Source organism: Pyrus communis, chromosome 2, assembly GCF_963583255.1.
Source record: "Pyrus communis chromosome 2, drPyrComm1.1, whole genome shotgun sequence".
NCBI lineage: Eukaryota > Viridiplantae > Streptophyta > Magnoliopsida > Rosales > Rosaceae > Pyrus > Pyrus communis.
The window spans coordinates 7,950,885-7,969,051 of NC_084804.1; the positions used below are offsets into that span (position 1 = coordinate 7,950,885).

Below are 18,167 nucleotides of genomic sequence, written 5' to 3' on the forward strand. Positions count from 1 at the left end.
CCATCCGAGCCCAAGAGCCCCAAGACCCAAGGCCCATCTTTGACATTTAATATATACACCCAAACTCTCCAAGTCTAAGGCCCAAGGTCCATGGCTTTGGCCCAATTCAATTCAAACTATAAGTGAGTGAACTCACTTATAAAGAGTTGTTGTAGATGGTGTATGGGCAATGTGGGACTGGCAGTCCCACATAACACAGGTAGGTAACACAGGTTTCCAACAATACCCCACATTTTCTATTCAAACTCTAGCAATACCCCACATTTGAATTGAAAATAAGATACTAGCTACATTAGTAGTAATGTACTTCCAGAGAACTTAGATATGATACGCATCGGGATAGGTGTCTTTTGGACTTGAACCTTCTCTAGTGAGTACTTATCGGTTTTACCTAATGAAGCAGTGAATTTACTATCTTGAACTGATCATTCTTATAGTAAAATCGAAACAATAAGTACCACACATATCACATCTGAACACACGTCAATTCATACGGTTGAGTTCATTTTGGTCCTGAACATATCCTGATTTCATGAGACCTTTAGAGAATTGTAGCCATACCAATTCTCAAAGATGCGACCCCACATCAATCTCATATAGGTAATGCTAATAAAGAATATCCTGTTCTATTCATCTTAATCATAAGATATTAGCATTATTAAGAATAGTTATTCACCCTTTTCGTCTAACAGGCAACACACTGTTTTCCATCATAAGAATGAGTAAAGATTGTGTGTATCTTACTTTGAGTTTCCCTCAACTAGTTTGCCTATTGAACCTAGACCATGGGATCTCCAATCAGCTAGGTTAGGTTTCCGTCAAGTTATAACTCATTGAGTTGGCTTTAAACCCATTCCCCTCGATGTAAATGCCACTTGATCCTTGGATAGGCCTTTTGTCAAAGGATCGGCAATATTCTCCTTAGATTTAATATAATCAATGGAAATAGTTCCATTCTTGAGTAGTTGTCTAATGGTTTTATGTCGTCGCCTTATATGTCTCGACCTCCCATTATATTCAGCGTTTTTGGCTCGACCTTGTGCAGCCATGCTATCACAATGTATACATATTGCAGTCACAGGCTTGGGCTAGAATGGAATATCTTCCAGAAAATGTTTAAGCCATTCAGCTTCATCAGCAGCTGTATCTAAGGCTATAAACTCTGATTCCATTGTTGAACGTGCTATACATGTTTGCTTGGATGATTTCCATGACACAGCTGCTCCACCAAGTGTAAATATATATCCACTTGTGGATTTACTGTCTGTGCTCCCTGAAATCCAATTTGCATCACTATATCCTTCTAATACGGGGGGATATTGAGTGTAATGCAAGCCATAGTGCATTGTATGCTTTAAGTATCTTAATACCCTTATTAAAGCATTCCAATGATCTCTTCCAGGATTACTTGAATACCTACTTAGTCGGCTTATTGAATAAGCAAGATCAGGTCTTGTACAATTCATAATGTACATCAAGCAACCTATAACTTGGGTATACTCCAATTGAGATACGCTCTCTTCTTCGTTTTTAGTAAGTTTATGAATGGGATCAAAAGGAGTTACTGCAGGTTTACAATCATAATGTCCAAATCTTTTTAGAACCTTCTCCACATAATGTGATTGAGTTAGGACATATCCATCGGAATTCCTTAGAATTCGAACTCCAAGAATCACATCAGCTAATCCCATATCTTTCATGTCAAAACTAGAATTTAGCATTTTCTTTGTGGAGTTAATCACATCTTTGTTTGTTCCCATTATAAGCATGTCATCAACATATAGACATATAATAACACAAGCATTTTTCGTTTTCTTAACATAAATGCATTTATCACTTTCATTGATTACAAATCCATTCGTAATCATATTATGATCGAATTTTTCATGCCATTGCTTAGGCGCTTGTTTGAGTCCATATAATGACTTAATCAACTTGCAAACTTTCTTTTCTTGACCTTTGATAATGAAACCTTCAGGTTGATCCATATATATTTCTTCGTCTAATTCACCATTTAGAAATGCAGTCTTGACATCCATTTGATGTATTTCAAGATTGTACACAGACGCTATAGCTATTAATAACCTTATAGATGTTATTCTAGCGACTGGTGAATAAGTGTCAAAGTAGCCAAGTCCTTCTTTTTGACGATACCCTTTGGCAACTAAACGAGCCTTGTACTTGTCTATGGTACCATCCGGTCTCAATTTCCTCTTGAAAATCCATTTGTGTCCTATTGGTTTATTTCCAGGAGGCAAATTAACCAATTCTACACCCAAGGCCCATCTTTGACATTTAATATATACACCCAAACTCTCCAAGTCTAAGGCCCAAGGTCCATGGCTTTGGCCCAATTCAATTCAAACTATAAGTGAGTGAACTCACTTATAAAGAGTTGTTGTAGATGGTGTATGGGCAATGTGGGACTGGCAGTCCCACATAACACAGGTAGGTAACACAGGTTTCCAACAGAACTCAGTCGTGTTTCATCTCTGTTGGTTTGTATTATATATGTATGTATATCTGCATAGACGTTTGGCTATCAGACTTTACAATTGGAGATCATCTTACCTACACAAAAGTGATAGGACTGAACCTATACATAATTATCACATGCTAAATATGATCTCTTACCTTTATTAGAGGTTGTTATATAAAAGAGGGCTTGAGCATATTAATTCGAACATATATCTTTCTTATTGGTTTGAGAGAAACCATTTATGTATATGCTGGTATTCATGCATATAACTTTGCACAAGCCTGAGTAAACCAAGCTAGCTTTCTCGGCATGGAACTATCTGCATATGTTCATAGGTATAGTTTCAACTGTATCAAGTAAAGCATGTGTTTGGAGTTGATCAGCATATAGTAATTAACTTGTGAATTAGTATTGCGGAATCGATAAGCTTAGGATTAGAGTTCATGTCATGCATTTGGTAATTTGCTTATATATGTGGTTTAATATACTTATTCATTAATCATATGAAAGACTTTATTTAATTATTGGCTAAAGTTATGTTCCCAGGTTATACACCAAGAAGACAGCATGCATATTTATATTTGTATTTCACATGTCCCTTGTTCTGCAAGTTGTACTCATTCAAACGTTCTGTTATGACCATGTTATTATTTTAGATCAACCAAAAGGGCATTTGAAATGGGTGTTGTTAAGTTAGTAATCTCAAGTGCTTTGACTGGGATTAAAGTTCTTGTCTTTCATATAGTGATTTTCTTATACTTGTGAATAGGAGCTTATCAGTTGTGGCTTCTTGTGTTATTATCTCGGAGCAATGCTTTGGAATCCAGGTAAGGCAAATACGGCAAACCTTTACGGAGATTGGCTTTATTAAATTTCGTGAAGCATTATATTATTATTATTATCGATCTTGTTGATCGATTAATGTGATCTAGGTTGCTAATTGGACAAATACTACTCTTGCATGTTTACTTGTTATTGGTTATGGAATTATTGGTGAAATGCTATTGGTTGAGAATGTACTATGGTATATGTGAATGATAAATGAAAGTATTTGTGAATCATTCATAATTGGTCTTGTGGTTGGAGTTTCAAAGGTGAGAAGGAATTGGAAATGAGGGTAGTTGGAAATGATCTTTTGTGTAGTTGAGCTAAACTCTTAGTAGGTACCAAGTCTCAGGCGAGCCCACAGTGTAGAATTTCTTTTGGGTAATTCGGGATTGGCAACGAAGGGTTTTGGCAAGATGACTAATAAAAGGGGAAATTTGGATGATTGAGTTACAAGGGGTTAATTTGTATATTAGAACATTCGAACCATCACTGCAGAGGTAAAATGCACGGTATGGACGTGCATGTCCGAGTGTTTTATTATATAAATTAACGAGGGTAATTGAAGAGGTTGCATTGCATTCATGCATTATTAGCAATAATGATTTGATATTTGGCTATATGATTTCGTGACACTTAATTTAATATTGTCAATTTACTGGGACAAGGTTATGTCCTCATTGAGCTGTTGAAGCTCACCCCTATATTGTTATGTAGGTTTACGAACTAAACAGTATAAGAGGGTAGATGGGATGAGAACGAATTAGATGTGAGGCTAGAATTGTATTTATTTATTTTTAGCCTTGCAAAAAATTCTGGATTTCTTTTTATAAGAAGAATTTTATTTTTCACTCTATTATTTCAGTTTTATTTTATTTATTTAGTTTTTAACTCACGTTTTGGATTTGGGTTCGAGCTTTTATTACCGACTTCGGATCCGGGACGTGACACAGCCAGCCAACTCCGGGCTGGCCATAATTTTCATTATTTTTGTCGGTTATATCTGACAGAATTGTACTTATTCCTGTTAGTTATATCTGACATGAATGGTAGGCCTTTTTTTATTTTTTATTTTTTGAACAATTCTTTTTTTTTTTCCTTTAACTTCCTAAGCCATTATACAACATTAAATTAAATTAAGTAACATGAAACAATATTAAACAATATGAAACAACATTAAACAACATTAAATTTAAGTAATAAATTATGTTTGGCTCTATGATCATTTGACCCTTAGTTGGAGATGGTTTTTTGTGACAGGGCTAAACTGAGCCCAATGGCCCTTTGGCCCTCGGTTAGAGATGGAGACAAATATGACCATGTACTGTTTATTAAAATATTAATATTTTAGAGGGCCAGAGGGTTAAAACGAGCCTTTTGGCCCTCGTTCGGTTGGAGATAGTCTTAGGATGGTGCTCTGATACAATCTTAAGAATAAAAATTAAGGAAGATTGAACGGAGAATTTGGTAAGAGTTTACATAAGGGGGTATTCACCCATATTTTTTTATTTCTCACACACTCTTTTAATCTTTGATCATTGGATCAGATGAATTGAAGAATATCAAATGATAGAAATTAACAAGGAGTGTGTGAGAAGTAAAAATTGATGTGTAGATAGCACATTTCTTTGAATAATAGGTAATTGGGTGAATGATTTTCTGATTGCTCTCATTGTCAACAATACATGATATAGATACAAATACAACATTCAACCACACCTATTTCTAAGGCTAGGATTCCGTGATCCCCATTTGGTGAGATTTGATCTACTAGACTAAATCAAGAAAGTAAATATTACAAATATATTACAAAGATAATTCTTAAGATGATTAGATCAAGTGATCAACTGGTTTTCCTTACCGGCCTTTAATTTTTAGGGTTTTTGTGCTCGCGTTTATGACTCGGACTGTGGAAATACTTGAAATATCAAATTGCTGGTTATTGTTTGATCCTTTAAAAATCGATGACCAGCCGGAATAGAGTGAAATACGGGGTGGTTTGACATTTGGCATAGAATCTGTAGAGGATCAAATGGGAAGGAAAATGAATTTCCAATATCAAGATCATGTTAATTTTACCCTAAATTACTACAGTAATCAAACCACATAAAAATTTATAGCAAGTTGGGATTAACGATTGGTAAGTAGCTCACTCACAGATTCTCACATTTTCCAAGTTCTGGATGTGGATGTGCAAGTCGAACATTTTTAAACGTAGAGAGGAGTTACACAAAATATTATTATTGCATAGTCTGGCAACGCAAATTTGTAACCATGCGGATTATTGAAGTTATTGGTTACTGGGTGTTGCAATGTCACATTAAGCACGTCCTAGATAGGGCACTCCACTCGTTATGGGCTCGTTTAGTACACATAATTGAATTGAAATAAATAACATACTAAATCAAGGTACGTCTAAAGAGAAAATATAAAATTATGACCACTTAGATGATCGAAGATGGATTACTCATGAAAAAAATTTATCCATTTTTGTAATGGCATGTCCCCAAATTTTACGGTTTGTATAATTTTAGATAGTATTATTTTTTATCCCCACTCCACAAAAGGTTAAGCAGATGTTAGTGAAATATTTGATGTGTGCAAACTAACCGTTCACATGATATTATATTAATTTTTTAAAAGGACGGTATACTACAATAGCTTACTACTGGGGCTTTCAAGTATTGCCCATGTGTTGCAGTGTAGCACAGGCTGCCACACCCTTGCCAAATCTAGTTGCAAAATTTTATTCAATTTTGAGCTCGAACTTATGTAGTTGATCAGTTTAGTAGCACTAATGCAAACTTTTTTTTTTCCTGAACAAACGATATTTTTTACATTAAGGGAGTGATGTAGTGAACTAGGCCCCCTCACACTGGCTTGCCATAATAAGGTAGTTCAAATTCTTTTTTGGCGAGAATCAAAATGTGATGAACTTAGGATTGTGATTATCTTAATCACAAATTAAGAGTCAAGTTAGTTGCAATTGAGGGTTTTATTTGTTATTAGGAGAATTTGTTAGAAGTGCCAGCTGGCAGTAATCACTCTTCGTGTATAAGAGCACTTGCTCTTTGGTTTGTAAGGAGATTAAGAATTTGCACACTAGAAATATAAACAAAAACAATTCAGGAGTTCTACTCTCTCTTCCTTCCCTCTTCCTCTCTATTCTCTGTGTTACTTGCAGGCACGTTGATTAAGGGCTTAGAGATTTGGATCCTATCAATCGAACACAAACTTACAAGTGAAGAGAAATACCACTAGACTGCAGTAATAATACAGACTTGAAAAATGATTTTAACACAATCAAATTTGTTGGAGAGGAAGAATTCGTTCATGATTTTCTTCCGAGTTAGGATATATTTACTTGTCCTAGTTGTATTTGGATTACAAGAATTCAAGTAACCTTACTTGCATCCCAAGTATTACTTGGCAACAACTTAATAGAGAAGGGAAAAAAAAGAAAAAAAAAAAGAAAAAAGCAACAGTCTTAACACTTTCTTATAGGATCTCTTCAAGTCGGAGTTTACAAATACTACAAGGATCTCTTTCGAAAACTATTTGAAAAAAAAATGAAGTAAAAGAGTAGAAATTGAAGAAGAAAAAAAATGCTCTGGGGTTTCTCATTAAAAAAAAATCTCACTATTTTACTTAATTTTACTTAAAAAAAATCTCACTATTTTACTTCAAAAAAAAGCAACAGTCCTAACACTTTTTTACTTAATTTTGTAAGTAAAAGATCTCACATTTTTTTTAGCAAACGACATTATTTACTTTAAGAAAAAGGGATGTGCTTAGCTTCTTAATGGACTAGAAATAATGTTGTTCGAATTCATCTTTGACGAGAATCGAACCTAAAACCTCTCACTTACAAATGAAAAGGAATATAACTAAACTATAGTACTAAGTGATAGAAGTCTCAAATTTTTATTCTTAAAAAATTCGATATCAGTTTATTCACTCACAAGTATATCGTTACATGAAGGAAATTTCGACCGTCAATCAAAAAAAAAAATCCAGGTGATCAAGAAAAGGGGGCTCTTAAATAAGACATAACGGGTCGAAAACCGAAGGTTCGGGTATAAATTTGGGCTGATCCAAGTCGTGTTTTAAAGCAACGGCCCAGATTGACTGATGAGCACTAACCTTTTGCGCAAGACAAAACGAGAGAGAGAGAGAGAGAGAGAGAGAGAGATACGAACACAGCTGCTGCTGCTCAGACTTTCTCCGATTCCCTACTGCTCAAGATCTACCCATTCAGGTCCGCTTCTCTTCTCTTTGTGTAAATCACTTGAATTTTTTGTCGTGAATTTACATACGCATTACTTTTCATGGTTGATTCGTGCTTAAATTTTTGGGGTTCTAGAGAGCGAGGAAAACCCCAGCTGGGTACCGTTTGTTTGTTTTCAATCAGTCCAATTACTCGCCGTTTAGGAGGAATTAGTGACAGTTTTTTTTCTGGGTTCTTTTCATCAGCGGTTTTAGAAGTCGAATAAGGTAAAAGATGAAGCATTTTGTTCTTTTCTGATTTTTCAAGGTCATATATTGATAGTATTTTGATCTTTCCTGAGAATTTCGTCACTTTAGCCTTGTTAACGAGATCAAATTTTCATCTTTTTGGTTTTGAAGTAGAATCTTCTCGTATGTTTAGCGAATATCGGGTTTATTGGTTGTGATTCTAATTCCAATGCTTTCCGTTCGACTTTGAATGCGTAAACTTTGCTTGTTCTTGACCTAGTAGGCTTGTCGGTTTTTCTGATTCGCCGACGGTGCTAAATAAATTCAATGTGTTTCCTTGAATGGTTAAGTTACAGTATCTTCATTGGATGTGGAAATTAGTAGGAATTTTCTACTGCTATAGAACTTGTAGTATTTTTTATCGATTCCCGATAGTTTTGGTAGGAAATTAGAGTCAGAAAAGACTGGAAATAAGCTATGGTTGTAATTAAGGTATAGGATTTTAGCCTGGATACTGGGAACAATTTATATAGTTTTCAGGTTTAAATTCGAATCTTCTCGTAAATTAGCTAATATCAGGTTTATTGGTTATGGGTCTAGTTCTGTTCTTTTCCTTTTCAAATTGTACTCAGAAGTAGTCTACGCTTAAATTCTGCTAGTTATTGACCTAGTAGCCTTGTCCATTGTGTCGAGATGTTTCTTTGAAGGGTTACGTTATAATATCTTTATTGATGTGGAAGTTGGTGTGGTTTTTCTACTGCTGTAAGACTTGTTTGACTCTGGCAAATACGTGAACAGTTGGCCCTGTAGTTGAGCGGTTCACTTAAAGGAGTAGATAGTAACTTTCTTGCTGCATGTATTAGTGATCACTGCAGATAATAACATCAAAGTGGACGATACAAGAAGTGTTATTTATATTTGTTTGTTAGGAGGTTGGTATATCGGCAGACACGTACCAATATTTTCTGTATTCCCAATCCATGAAAACAGAAAAAAGGGTGGAAATCTTGCCACATATTGAAATTTTATCATACCTGCTAAGGCCATTAGTGAGGAGAAAGCTTTCCATTCACCGAAAATTCAGCGGCATATATGTATGCAATTTTGTTTGGAACCTTGATATTCAGCTATTGGGAACAACTGGATTTGAAGCAGCATAACGTGAACAGGAGCTTTATGCAGCTAGATTGAAAATGCAGCTACAAAAACTTGCAGAGAATTTCAGTCTTTTATGCATTATTTCTAAATCCGACAACTTTGTGGAAAGTTTACCCCTTCAAGTCCAGTTTGGAACTCAGTGATGTTACTGATGTATATTCTGTCTTAATAATTTAACTTTATTAACTGGAACCTGCAAGAACTATTATTTTCTTCCTTTCCACTGTACGGTTAATTTGAAGAGCCACTTCAATAGTGTTATTCCTTTCTTCTAATACAATTTTTTTTTTTTTTTTTTTATGGTTAACAATGATTTCTTTGTTCAATTACGTATTTCTATTGTTTCTATAGGATGACTTGTTTATTTGATGCATTCCTGACTCGTTTAATTCCATGTTCTTATAAAAAACTTTGATAATTGCCATTGATACGTCTTGTGGGCTTTTATTTATTCAATTTCATTGTAATTCTTCCAGTGTGATATCAAATGTCTCGAAGGTATGACAGCCGCACGACGATCTTCTCTCCTGAAGGTCGTTTGTACCAAGTTGAGTATGCTATGGAGGCCATTGGAAATGCGGGGACCGCAATTGGGATATTGTCGAAAGATGGAGTTGTGTTGGTAGGTGAAAAGAAGGTGACTTCCAAGCTCCTTCAGACCTCTACATCAACAGAGAAGATGTACAAGATTGATGACCATGTTGCATGTGCCGTGGCTGGGATAATGTCTGATGCCAACATCCTGATTAACACAGCCAGGGTCCAAGCACAGCGCTACACATTTGCTTACCAAGAGCCAATGCCAGTTGAGCAACTAGTCCAGTCTCTCTGTGACACCAAACAAGGCTACACGCAGTTTGGTGGGCTCCGTCCATTTGGCGTTTCGTTTCTGTTTGCAGGTTGGGACAAAAACTACGGCTTTCAGCTGTACATGAGCGACCCAAGTGGAAACTATGGCGGCTGGAAGGCTGCAGCCATTGGAGCAAACAACCAGGCAGCACAGTCAATGCTGAAGCAGGACTACAAGGATGAAATAACAAGGGAAGAGGCGGTTGAGCTTGCACTGAAGGTGCTCAGCAAGACAATGGACAGCACTAGTCTGACATCCGATAAGCTTGAGTTAGCGGAAGTCTTTGTCTTGCCTTCGGGTAAAGTGAAGTACCAGGTGTGCTCGCCAGATGCGCTGAGCAAACTGTTGGTGAAGAGTGGAGTGACTCAACCTGCCGCCGAGGCCTCTTAGGTTTCGTTGTTATAATTAGACGTGATTTTCAGAATATGATTTGGCATTATAACATTTGAATTGTATGTTTCATCACTTTGTATGAATTTCTTTCAAAACATATGATGGATTTTGGCTTTGCTACAATTCCTTCTGAATTCTAGTATTAAAGCTCGATGGAATTTGGTCTTCAAAATACGTTCCCATGGAACTTAGGCATAGGAATCTAACACGTTAACAACAGTACAACGCGAAGTGACAATCTGGGTAAAAGATAAAAACCATGCCTTCGTTGTATAGCGAGGATAATCTGAATGCTATCATATTCTAAAATCTTATCCACAAAATATTTCATTTGATATCTTATCCGAAAAATATTTCATTCAATTTGGAGACCGTTGGGCATATGATTTATACTTTGATTACTTCATAGTTTTACAAGTGTCCAATATTGATTTGCCTTCTTTCCGGTGATTCAACTTGGGTAAGTTCGTTGCCTGCATACATTGTTCACCAGCAGACTTCATTTATAACTTATAAGTGTTGGACATTTTCATGCTTTTAGTCCTCGTCCTGCACAATTTTTTTTTTTCCCTGTCCGTCTGTAACTTACCAACTGTGGTTGTAGCTTGGAAGTGTACTATGTCTTCACTGATTAATATGTATGTATTTCTGTATTTGATATTGTAATGTCCTTGTCCCGCACAACTTTTATAAGTAATGGCGGACCAACTTTTTCATGCTGCTAGTCCTTGTCCCGCGCAACTTTTATGTTATGTCCGTCTGTAACTTATTGACTGTGATTGCAGCTTGGAAGCGTCCTATATATGTCTTCACTGATTAATATATATGTATTTCTTCATTTGTTTGATCTCATTATGTTTTTGTACATATTGTTTTGCAGTGTTCAGAGGTTTTCATGCATAAAAGGATGAGACGTCGCGTGGAATCTTTGATTGAGTTTGTATTTTACCTTTGCAGTATAATTTAAGCTCATTATCTCTATTTCTTGTACTTGTGTTTGATCCCTAGATTGCAATGAATCCCATCTGAAATGAAAGAGAACAAATGGCAACTCAAAGCCTCTTAAAAAGGACACGCTCCTACCGGACCCCAAGAAAGAATGTCGGCAAATGAATCGCTCGAAGATAATAGAGAACCATTGTTTGATGCAGTACAAGTGGTAGAATTCTTTTATTCAATACATAAATTACAAGTACCAAAAACACAAAGTAGAAAGGAAAAAACATCAGATTATCATAGTATTATCAAATCTCATAAAACATTCTTTGGAAACAAGCCACTTTCAATCTTTCATTGCAATTGCTAGTGCTACCTTATCTTTGATGTTGTCAAAGAATTGAAAATAAGCATACCTCCATGATGTCTTTAAGATCAATGTGCCACAAATGCCCCAAAAGCCTACGATAAAGCCAAGTACCACGCTGACATAAAACCACAACTTATCATCATTTCCATCTTCATTCTTGTCTTTTGCATCCTTAGCTGGGAAAGTGTCATCACCAAGGCACTTAGTTGAGAGAGGAGTCCCACATAGCAATGGATTTTCCATATAAATGGACGAATCATTGAGTGTTTGAAGCTGGTTTCCCCAAGGAATTCTTCCAGACAAGTTGTTGTAAGACAAGTTCAAGTGGGACAAAGAGGTTAAAAATGACAAGCTTTGAGGAATCGGTCCCGAGAGGCGGTTGTGTGAGAGATCAAGAGTTTCGAGCCAATGCAAGTTTCCGATCTTGGAGGGGATCTTTCCAGTCAATTGATTCATGGACAAATTTAAAGTGCCCAATAGAATGAGGCTGCTTATTTCTTCAGGGATTTCACCTTCTAAATTATTTGATGAAAGATCAATGATCTTTACAAGACCTAGGGTCGTGTTGTAATCAAGCTCTCTTCCTTTTAGCGTGAGTGTGGCTTGCTCACCAAAAGTAATAGTGTTTGTATCTGGATCATCCACCAACGAAGTCAAATTCTCCAAACACATGGGAATAGTACCTGAAAGGTTGTTGTTACTAAGGTCAAGGATATGAAGGTGCTGAAGATTGCACAGTTGTTGGGAAATATGTCCACTCAAATAGTTGGACCGTAATCGTAGCATAAAGAACATGTGTACATTTGATCCTCCTATCCACTGTGGTATTTTGCCAGATAACTTGTTGTCTCCAAGATCAATACTCATCAAGCTAGAACAATTTTGCAAGGAATCAGGAATTTCACCGCCAAAATTGTTGTTGTTGAGCTTTAATATTTGCAGTGAACTTAATAACCCCAATGAAGTGGGAATATTATGAGAGAGATTGTTTTGACTAACATCTAGAATCGACATATGGCTCTCCACACTCCATGCATGAGGGAATTCTCCAGAAAATTGATTGCTTCTTGGAGACAAGACTTCCAATTTTCGCATGTTGCAAACCGAGGAAGGAATAGTGTCATTCAAATTATTCTCAGCAAGAGAGAGAATGTTTAAATTTGGCATCAATTGGTCAATATTGGAGGGAATTTGTGGTATCCCGTCCCCAAAATTATTATTTTATTTTATTCTGGACGTATTTCGAAGATTTGATTGGAACTAGTTCTTTATTTCTCCAAATTTAAGAAAACGAAGTGAGGGGTACTTTAGTCATTTCTAATTTTCTCGACCTTTTCGGTCAACTCTTGAATTGGTTAGGTAGAGTTCGATTCCATGAGCGCGTAGGCGCAAACAGATCTTATGTCCGAGTCTGAACGGAGAAGTTAGAGTCGTTTGAAGTTGGTGGCATTTTGGTTATATTACCAAAATGCTATAAATTGGGGGGATTTCAGAAAATGGGAGGGGGAAACTGAACAAAACCGTTTTAGGGGGAAATTTGACCCATAAAACCACCAAACTTGACCCGCTTGTATCTTTTTCATCCGAGCTCCGTTTTGGATGATCTTGGTGTCCCTGGAAAGCTCTTAACGAGCTCTACATCTCTGTGATTTTATATTTTCCCATTTCTTTTTCCATCCGTGCAGTTCGAGGTCGCAAAGTCCACGACCTTACCGGCGGATTTATCATCTTTCCGGTGATTCCGGCAACGATTTCCTTCGAGTGAGGTATGAAACTTCATCTACTCTTCATAATCTTCAAGTGGGTATGCTTAGTTTGTGCTTTCGTATTCATTTTAGAGTTGGGTGTTTAGAACACCTAGAAATCCGGTTTTCTCCAGTGAAATTGGACTGTTTCCGGTTAGAATTTATCGCCGGCCTAGTTGTGAAAAGTGTTTCCCTTGTTGAGCTCTAGCTACCACATAAATTTGAGCTCCTCTAGTTAAGGTTGAAATTCGGGGTTTGTAAACTCTCCAACTTGGCTTCCACCGCGTGTGGCAGTGCGTGGGATCGTTCCCGAGTGTTGTCTAGGTTTTAAATACCTTCTAGTGACCATGTGAACCTATGTCTAGCTTGGTTTCCAAAGATTCAATTGTTGGGTGTGTAGATCAAATTTCTTGATCAAGGGTTTGGTTCAAAGGTCAATGTCTGGTTAATTTTGAGTCATGTTAGTTTTGGATGTTGTGTACATGACTTCTGGACTACCGGGAAGTATTTTGGGATGTGTGATATGAATTGGAAGTGGGTTGTTACGTAAGTTGCAGAAAATTGATTTCTTTGCAAAGAAAACTCAAGTTTCGAGTAGCCTTATTTGGCTCTTAATTTCTAGGCCTTCATGTGCTCCTTTGGAGAAAATTTTTAGTGTGTTGAAAGTATATATGCTCATGATCGTAACCCAATTGGTTTCACTCAATTTCGTTGAGTTTTGGTTGATCAAAACCTTCTTTAAGTTTGGGTCGTGGGCTGCCAAACAGCAGCAGAAAATTGGGTTTCCAGTTTCAAGACTCCGTTTTTCCTTTTGGCATAACTTCCAATTTAGAGCTCCATTTTCTACAAACTTTGTATGCTTTTAAAGTACAGAACACAAGCTTCAAAACCCATATAATATCACATGATTTGGTTTAGTTTGGAATGTCCCAAAGGGAGCCTAAACTTGGTCTAATAGTGCTATTTTCTGCAGATTTTGTGGAGAAGTAGAGTACTTCTTTTTGCCACATCTATTTTCTTTTCCAGTTTCCTTTCTAATCTTCTTTACTACTAATTGAGTGATATTATTTGAGTGGTAGATTCCATAATCAGTGTACTTTCTTTAGATAATATTAATTTTTGTTCCTTTGAAGAGCCTAATCGGAACACAAAAGTACAATCAAGAGTATAAATACAAGTAGCACACATTACTAACCAAACTAAGCTATTAAAATGTGATTTCTTTTATAATTGGCCATCGATCTATTTTTTATTAAATGTGGTTTGATTATGGATGGGTAATATTGTGGAAAAGTGATTCGAATTGCATATTGAAATGTGAATTATATATATACATACGCCATAGACCTATGTTAATTAAATGTGAATTCTATTGAAGTGTTATTTTATTTGTGGCCAGTGATCTATTTTCAGTAAGTATGATATGACTTGTGGATTGGAAATATGGTTTGTATTGTATGATTGGATTGATGTGATGAAATGCGAGAGCTAGTAGTGGACCTTTAATCCATTGTTATGGGGTTTGTTGCTTCGAAACATGTTTCAACCCTCGTGTCATTATTCATTCTCGTTTCATTGAGTCTTTGTACCTTGAGTAACTTGATCCATGTCTTGTTTTATCGATTGGTGTTACACATTCTACTCTGCGATTTCGTTGAGTGATGGTCCGAAATCGTATCCTGGTTTGGATTCCGTTGAGTGATGGTCCGGAATTCTTCCTACTCCACTCCGCGATTCCGTTGAGTGACGGTCCGGAATCGTATCTTGGTTTGGGTTCCGTTGAGTGGTCCGGAACCCAATGTTGTTGGATTCCGTTGAGTGGTCTGGAAACCTTGCTCTTGTTCATTCCGTAAGGTGATTTAGAATCCTAAATTCGAGTAGATGGGAATTACCCACAATAGATATTGTGAAAATAAATTAGAATTACCATGTTATTATTCTTAACCCAAATTGGGAATTATGTAGAGTTCTTTAATTAAATTCGTGAAATGATATGTTATCTCATTGATTGATTAACGTAATTAAATGTTAATATTGTACTTCGTGATTCCTTGATATGTTACAAGCTATGTATTGAATTATAATGTTGGAAGTATAGTGATTAGTATGATGAAGTGAAATGTGATGTAACTTGGGTATTGGAAATGGCTATGACACATGATTGTAATGCATATTGAATTGCTTGGGAGATGTGAGGCTAGTAAATGACCGATGACCCATTGTGATGTGGGTTTTACTCAAATATTGCTTTGTTTCGTTGAGTTTCGTGAATTGGGTAACTTGAATCATGTCTTGTTCCTTCGAGCCGTTGTTATGTTTCTTGGACTTCCGTTCAATTCGGTTGGGTGGATTGGAACTGAGTTCTGTTTGGATTCCGTTGAGTGATGGTCCGGAATCCCTTTTGGAGCCTTGGTCCGTTGTGCGGTCCAAAATCCCCTTTTCCAAAGATGTAGTCTTCAACTGAATTGTGTTGCTCTAGCCTTGCGTTTCGACTTGTTGTATGTGTTATTGATGATGTGATGGTTGACATTATTGATTGATGTGATTGTGGAATGACGTTGGATATGAGTGGAGTTATCATGAGTATTTTAGTTGATTAATGTTTCTAGAGGTTAATATGTTCTTTGTTAATTCTTAAATATGTTACTCGCTATGAAACGCGAATTTATGCGGGAAACGTGAGGAATTTATGTGAGGGTTGAAGTGGGATATGTTAATCGTCATGTGGGATTGTTATGTTGGATACCATGGTTATTGTTATGACTAGACTTGTTGATAAATGTGGCTAGAGAATGGTATTATACATCGTTGATTCTTTGAAATGATATATGTTGTGAATTGCGGTATCATGTTGTGACATAATGGCCTATATATTGTTGGAGGGGAAATCATGATTTTCAGATGGGTTGTTATGTAACCCTGAGTCTAGTATTTTCATGTTTGTCAAGTTCTATTGACTGATTGAGAAATGTTATACCTTTCGACTTAATCGGACTGTGTTATATGTCAATTATTGTGCATGACGAACTACGAATGGCTTGATCCCTGTCTAGGGTACGTAGGCAGTCTAACATGGAGGTTAGATGCAGCCATAAAGCATACGAAAATAACTATGTGATTCGATTACTGGGTTGTGCTTGGCCATATCCCGGAGGTGGGATATGATAGATACGGATTTTTGTTGACGCCACGTGTCAATTCTGTACGTATGTCGGGATTGGGGCGTGACAGAATTGGCCCGGAAAATAAATTTCTTTCAAGAGAAAGGACAGAGAAATTAGTGGACCACCAAAGTGGAAGTGGGCCCTTCAACTTATTATGACTCAAATCAATGGTGTCTAAATTTGGAAATTTCAAATGGGATGGAAAGTTTCCACGAAATTGGTTATAAGATAAGTCTAGAAAGATGAGTTGGGAAGATATCTTCAACAACCATTCCTCTGGTATGGAATCTTCAGATATTCCATTACCACTAAGAGTGACATCGATTAGTTCAGTTTGAGATTGAAGCCATACCCCAAAACCATGACTTACCCGACAGTTTATGATCTCAATTGTGTGGAGTTTGAAGGGAGGAACCCAATCATAGGTCACGTCAAAAATGTGGGATTTTTTGTCTCTTACTAGAAAATATTGTAATCTGGTAAGATTTATGAAATGGGCTTCAGTCAGATTACCTTCCCATGAATTATCAGACAGAAATAGGAAAACAAGCTCCGAGAGTTGTCGCAGGCTTTCTGGAATGGTGCCGTTCATATCATTATCAGAGAGGTCTAGTGTTTTCAAGGATGACAAGTTTCCAATAGAATCTGGAATTGAGCCCCACAAATGATTTCCTCCAAGTTTGAGATTCTGCAAACTTTTAAACATTCCTAAGGAGGCCGGCAGTTGGCTTTGCATCCCACAATAACATAAATCTAGTGACTCTAATGTATTATTTGGACAATTTGAGAAAGACTTCCAAAACTCTTCCATTCCGCCATCAAAATTGTTTTGGGTAAGACTCAAAAACTTTAGCTTGCATAAATTTCCAATGAATTTGGGAATTTGACCTTTTAAACCTGTTTCAGATAAATCAAGGTATTTCATAGATTTGAAATTTGCAAATTCACTAGGGAGGGTATCACTCAAATCATTAAAGGATAGATTTAGTGTTATGAGGTTGGTAAGATTAAAAAGCCAACTATGAAATGCAAAATTTTTTATATGATTCTGTGACAAATCAAGGACTAAAAGTGATGTCAAATTAATGTGTTGCAGTGAGATGAGTGGAAGACTTTCAATTAGGCACGAAGATAAGTGTAACTCTAACAATGAAGGAAGCACGAAAATATCATACGCCCAACTGCCTCCTGTGCTCCTAAGGTCAATGCCATTTAGATTAAGGTATTTTAGAGAAGAGAGGTGAGACAGCCAATTCAAGTTTCTGGACGATGAGAGTTGATTCCACCCAAGGTCAAGAAAATTGAGGCTTGACATGTTACCAAGAGAAGGGGGAATCTCTCCCTCAAATGATGCAGACGAGAGGTTGAGATACTGCAAACTTTCAAGCTCCCCAAAGAACTTAGGAATTTGATTGCTTTGAAAATCATTATCACTTAGGTCCAGGTAATTTAAATGCTTCGAGCTCAACAGAGATGCATTTATCTTACCTCTCAAGCGAGACCCTTCATGAGCCGACTCGCTCCACTCCATATCATATTGGGTATATGGATATGGATCCCGGAGGTCCATCTTCACGACATGACCAGTGCTGTTGTTGCATGGAATTCCTTCCCATCGACAGCAATCGTGACCCACCCAAGAGGAAAGCCTACCAGAAGGATCAACAAGATGTTGTTTAAAGATGAGAAGCGCTTGTCTTTCTTCGTCAATTATATTATCTGTAATTGGAACGTTCCCATCATAACCTAATAAATCTACCATGAAAATGCAGTGATAACGGGAACTCCTTGA

General features: G+C 36.8%; 2 protein-coding genes across 2 annotated transcripts; one reads left to right on the top strand and one right to left on the bottom strand.

Annotated features, from left to right (window-relative positions):
* The first annotated feature begins 7,467 nt into the window (after positions 1-7,467).
* On the top strand, positions 7,468-10,283 carry LOC137725832 (proteasome subunit alpha type-4). The gene is made up of 2 exons (XM_068464635.1): positions 7,468-7,562; positions 9,394-10,283. The coding sequence occupies exon 2, from the start codon at positions 9,405-9,407 to the stop codon at positions 10,155-10,157; it is 753 nt and encodes a 250-aa protein (XP_068320736.1). The 5' UTR covers positions 7,468-7,562; positions 9,394-9,404; the 3' UTR covers positions 10,158-10,283.
* Positions 10,284-11,442: 1,159 nt separating this feature from the next.
* LOC137724666 (receptor-like protein EIX2) lies at positions 11,443-18,137 on the bottom strand. Its single transcript, XM_068463405.1, has 3 exons — positions 17,689-18,137; positions 16,447-17,394; positions 11,443-12,658 (listed from the first exon to the last, which is right to left on the bottom strand). Exons 1-3 carry the CDS (start codon positions 18,135-18,137, stop codon positions 11,443-11,445), a joined length of 2,613 nt encoding a protein of 870 aa, XP_068319506.1.
* Between the last annotated feature and the right edge of the window lie 30 nt (positions 18,138-18,167).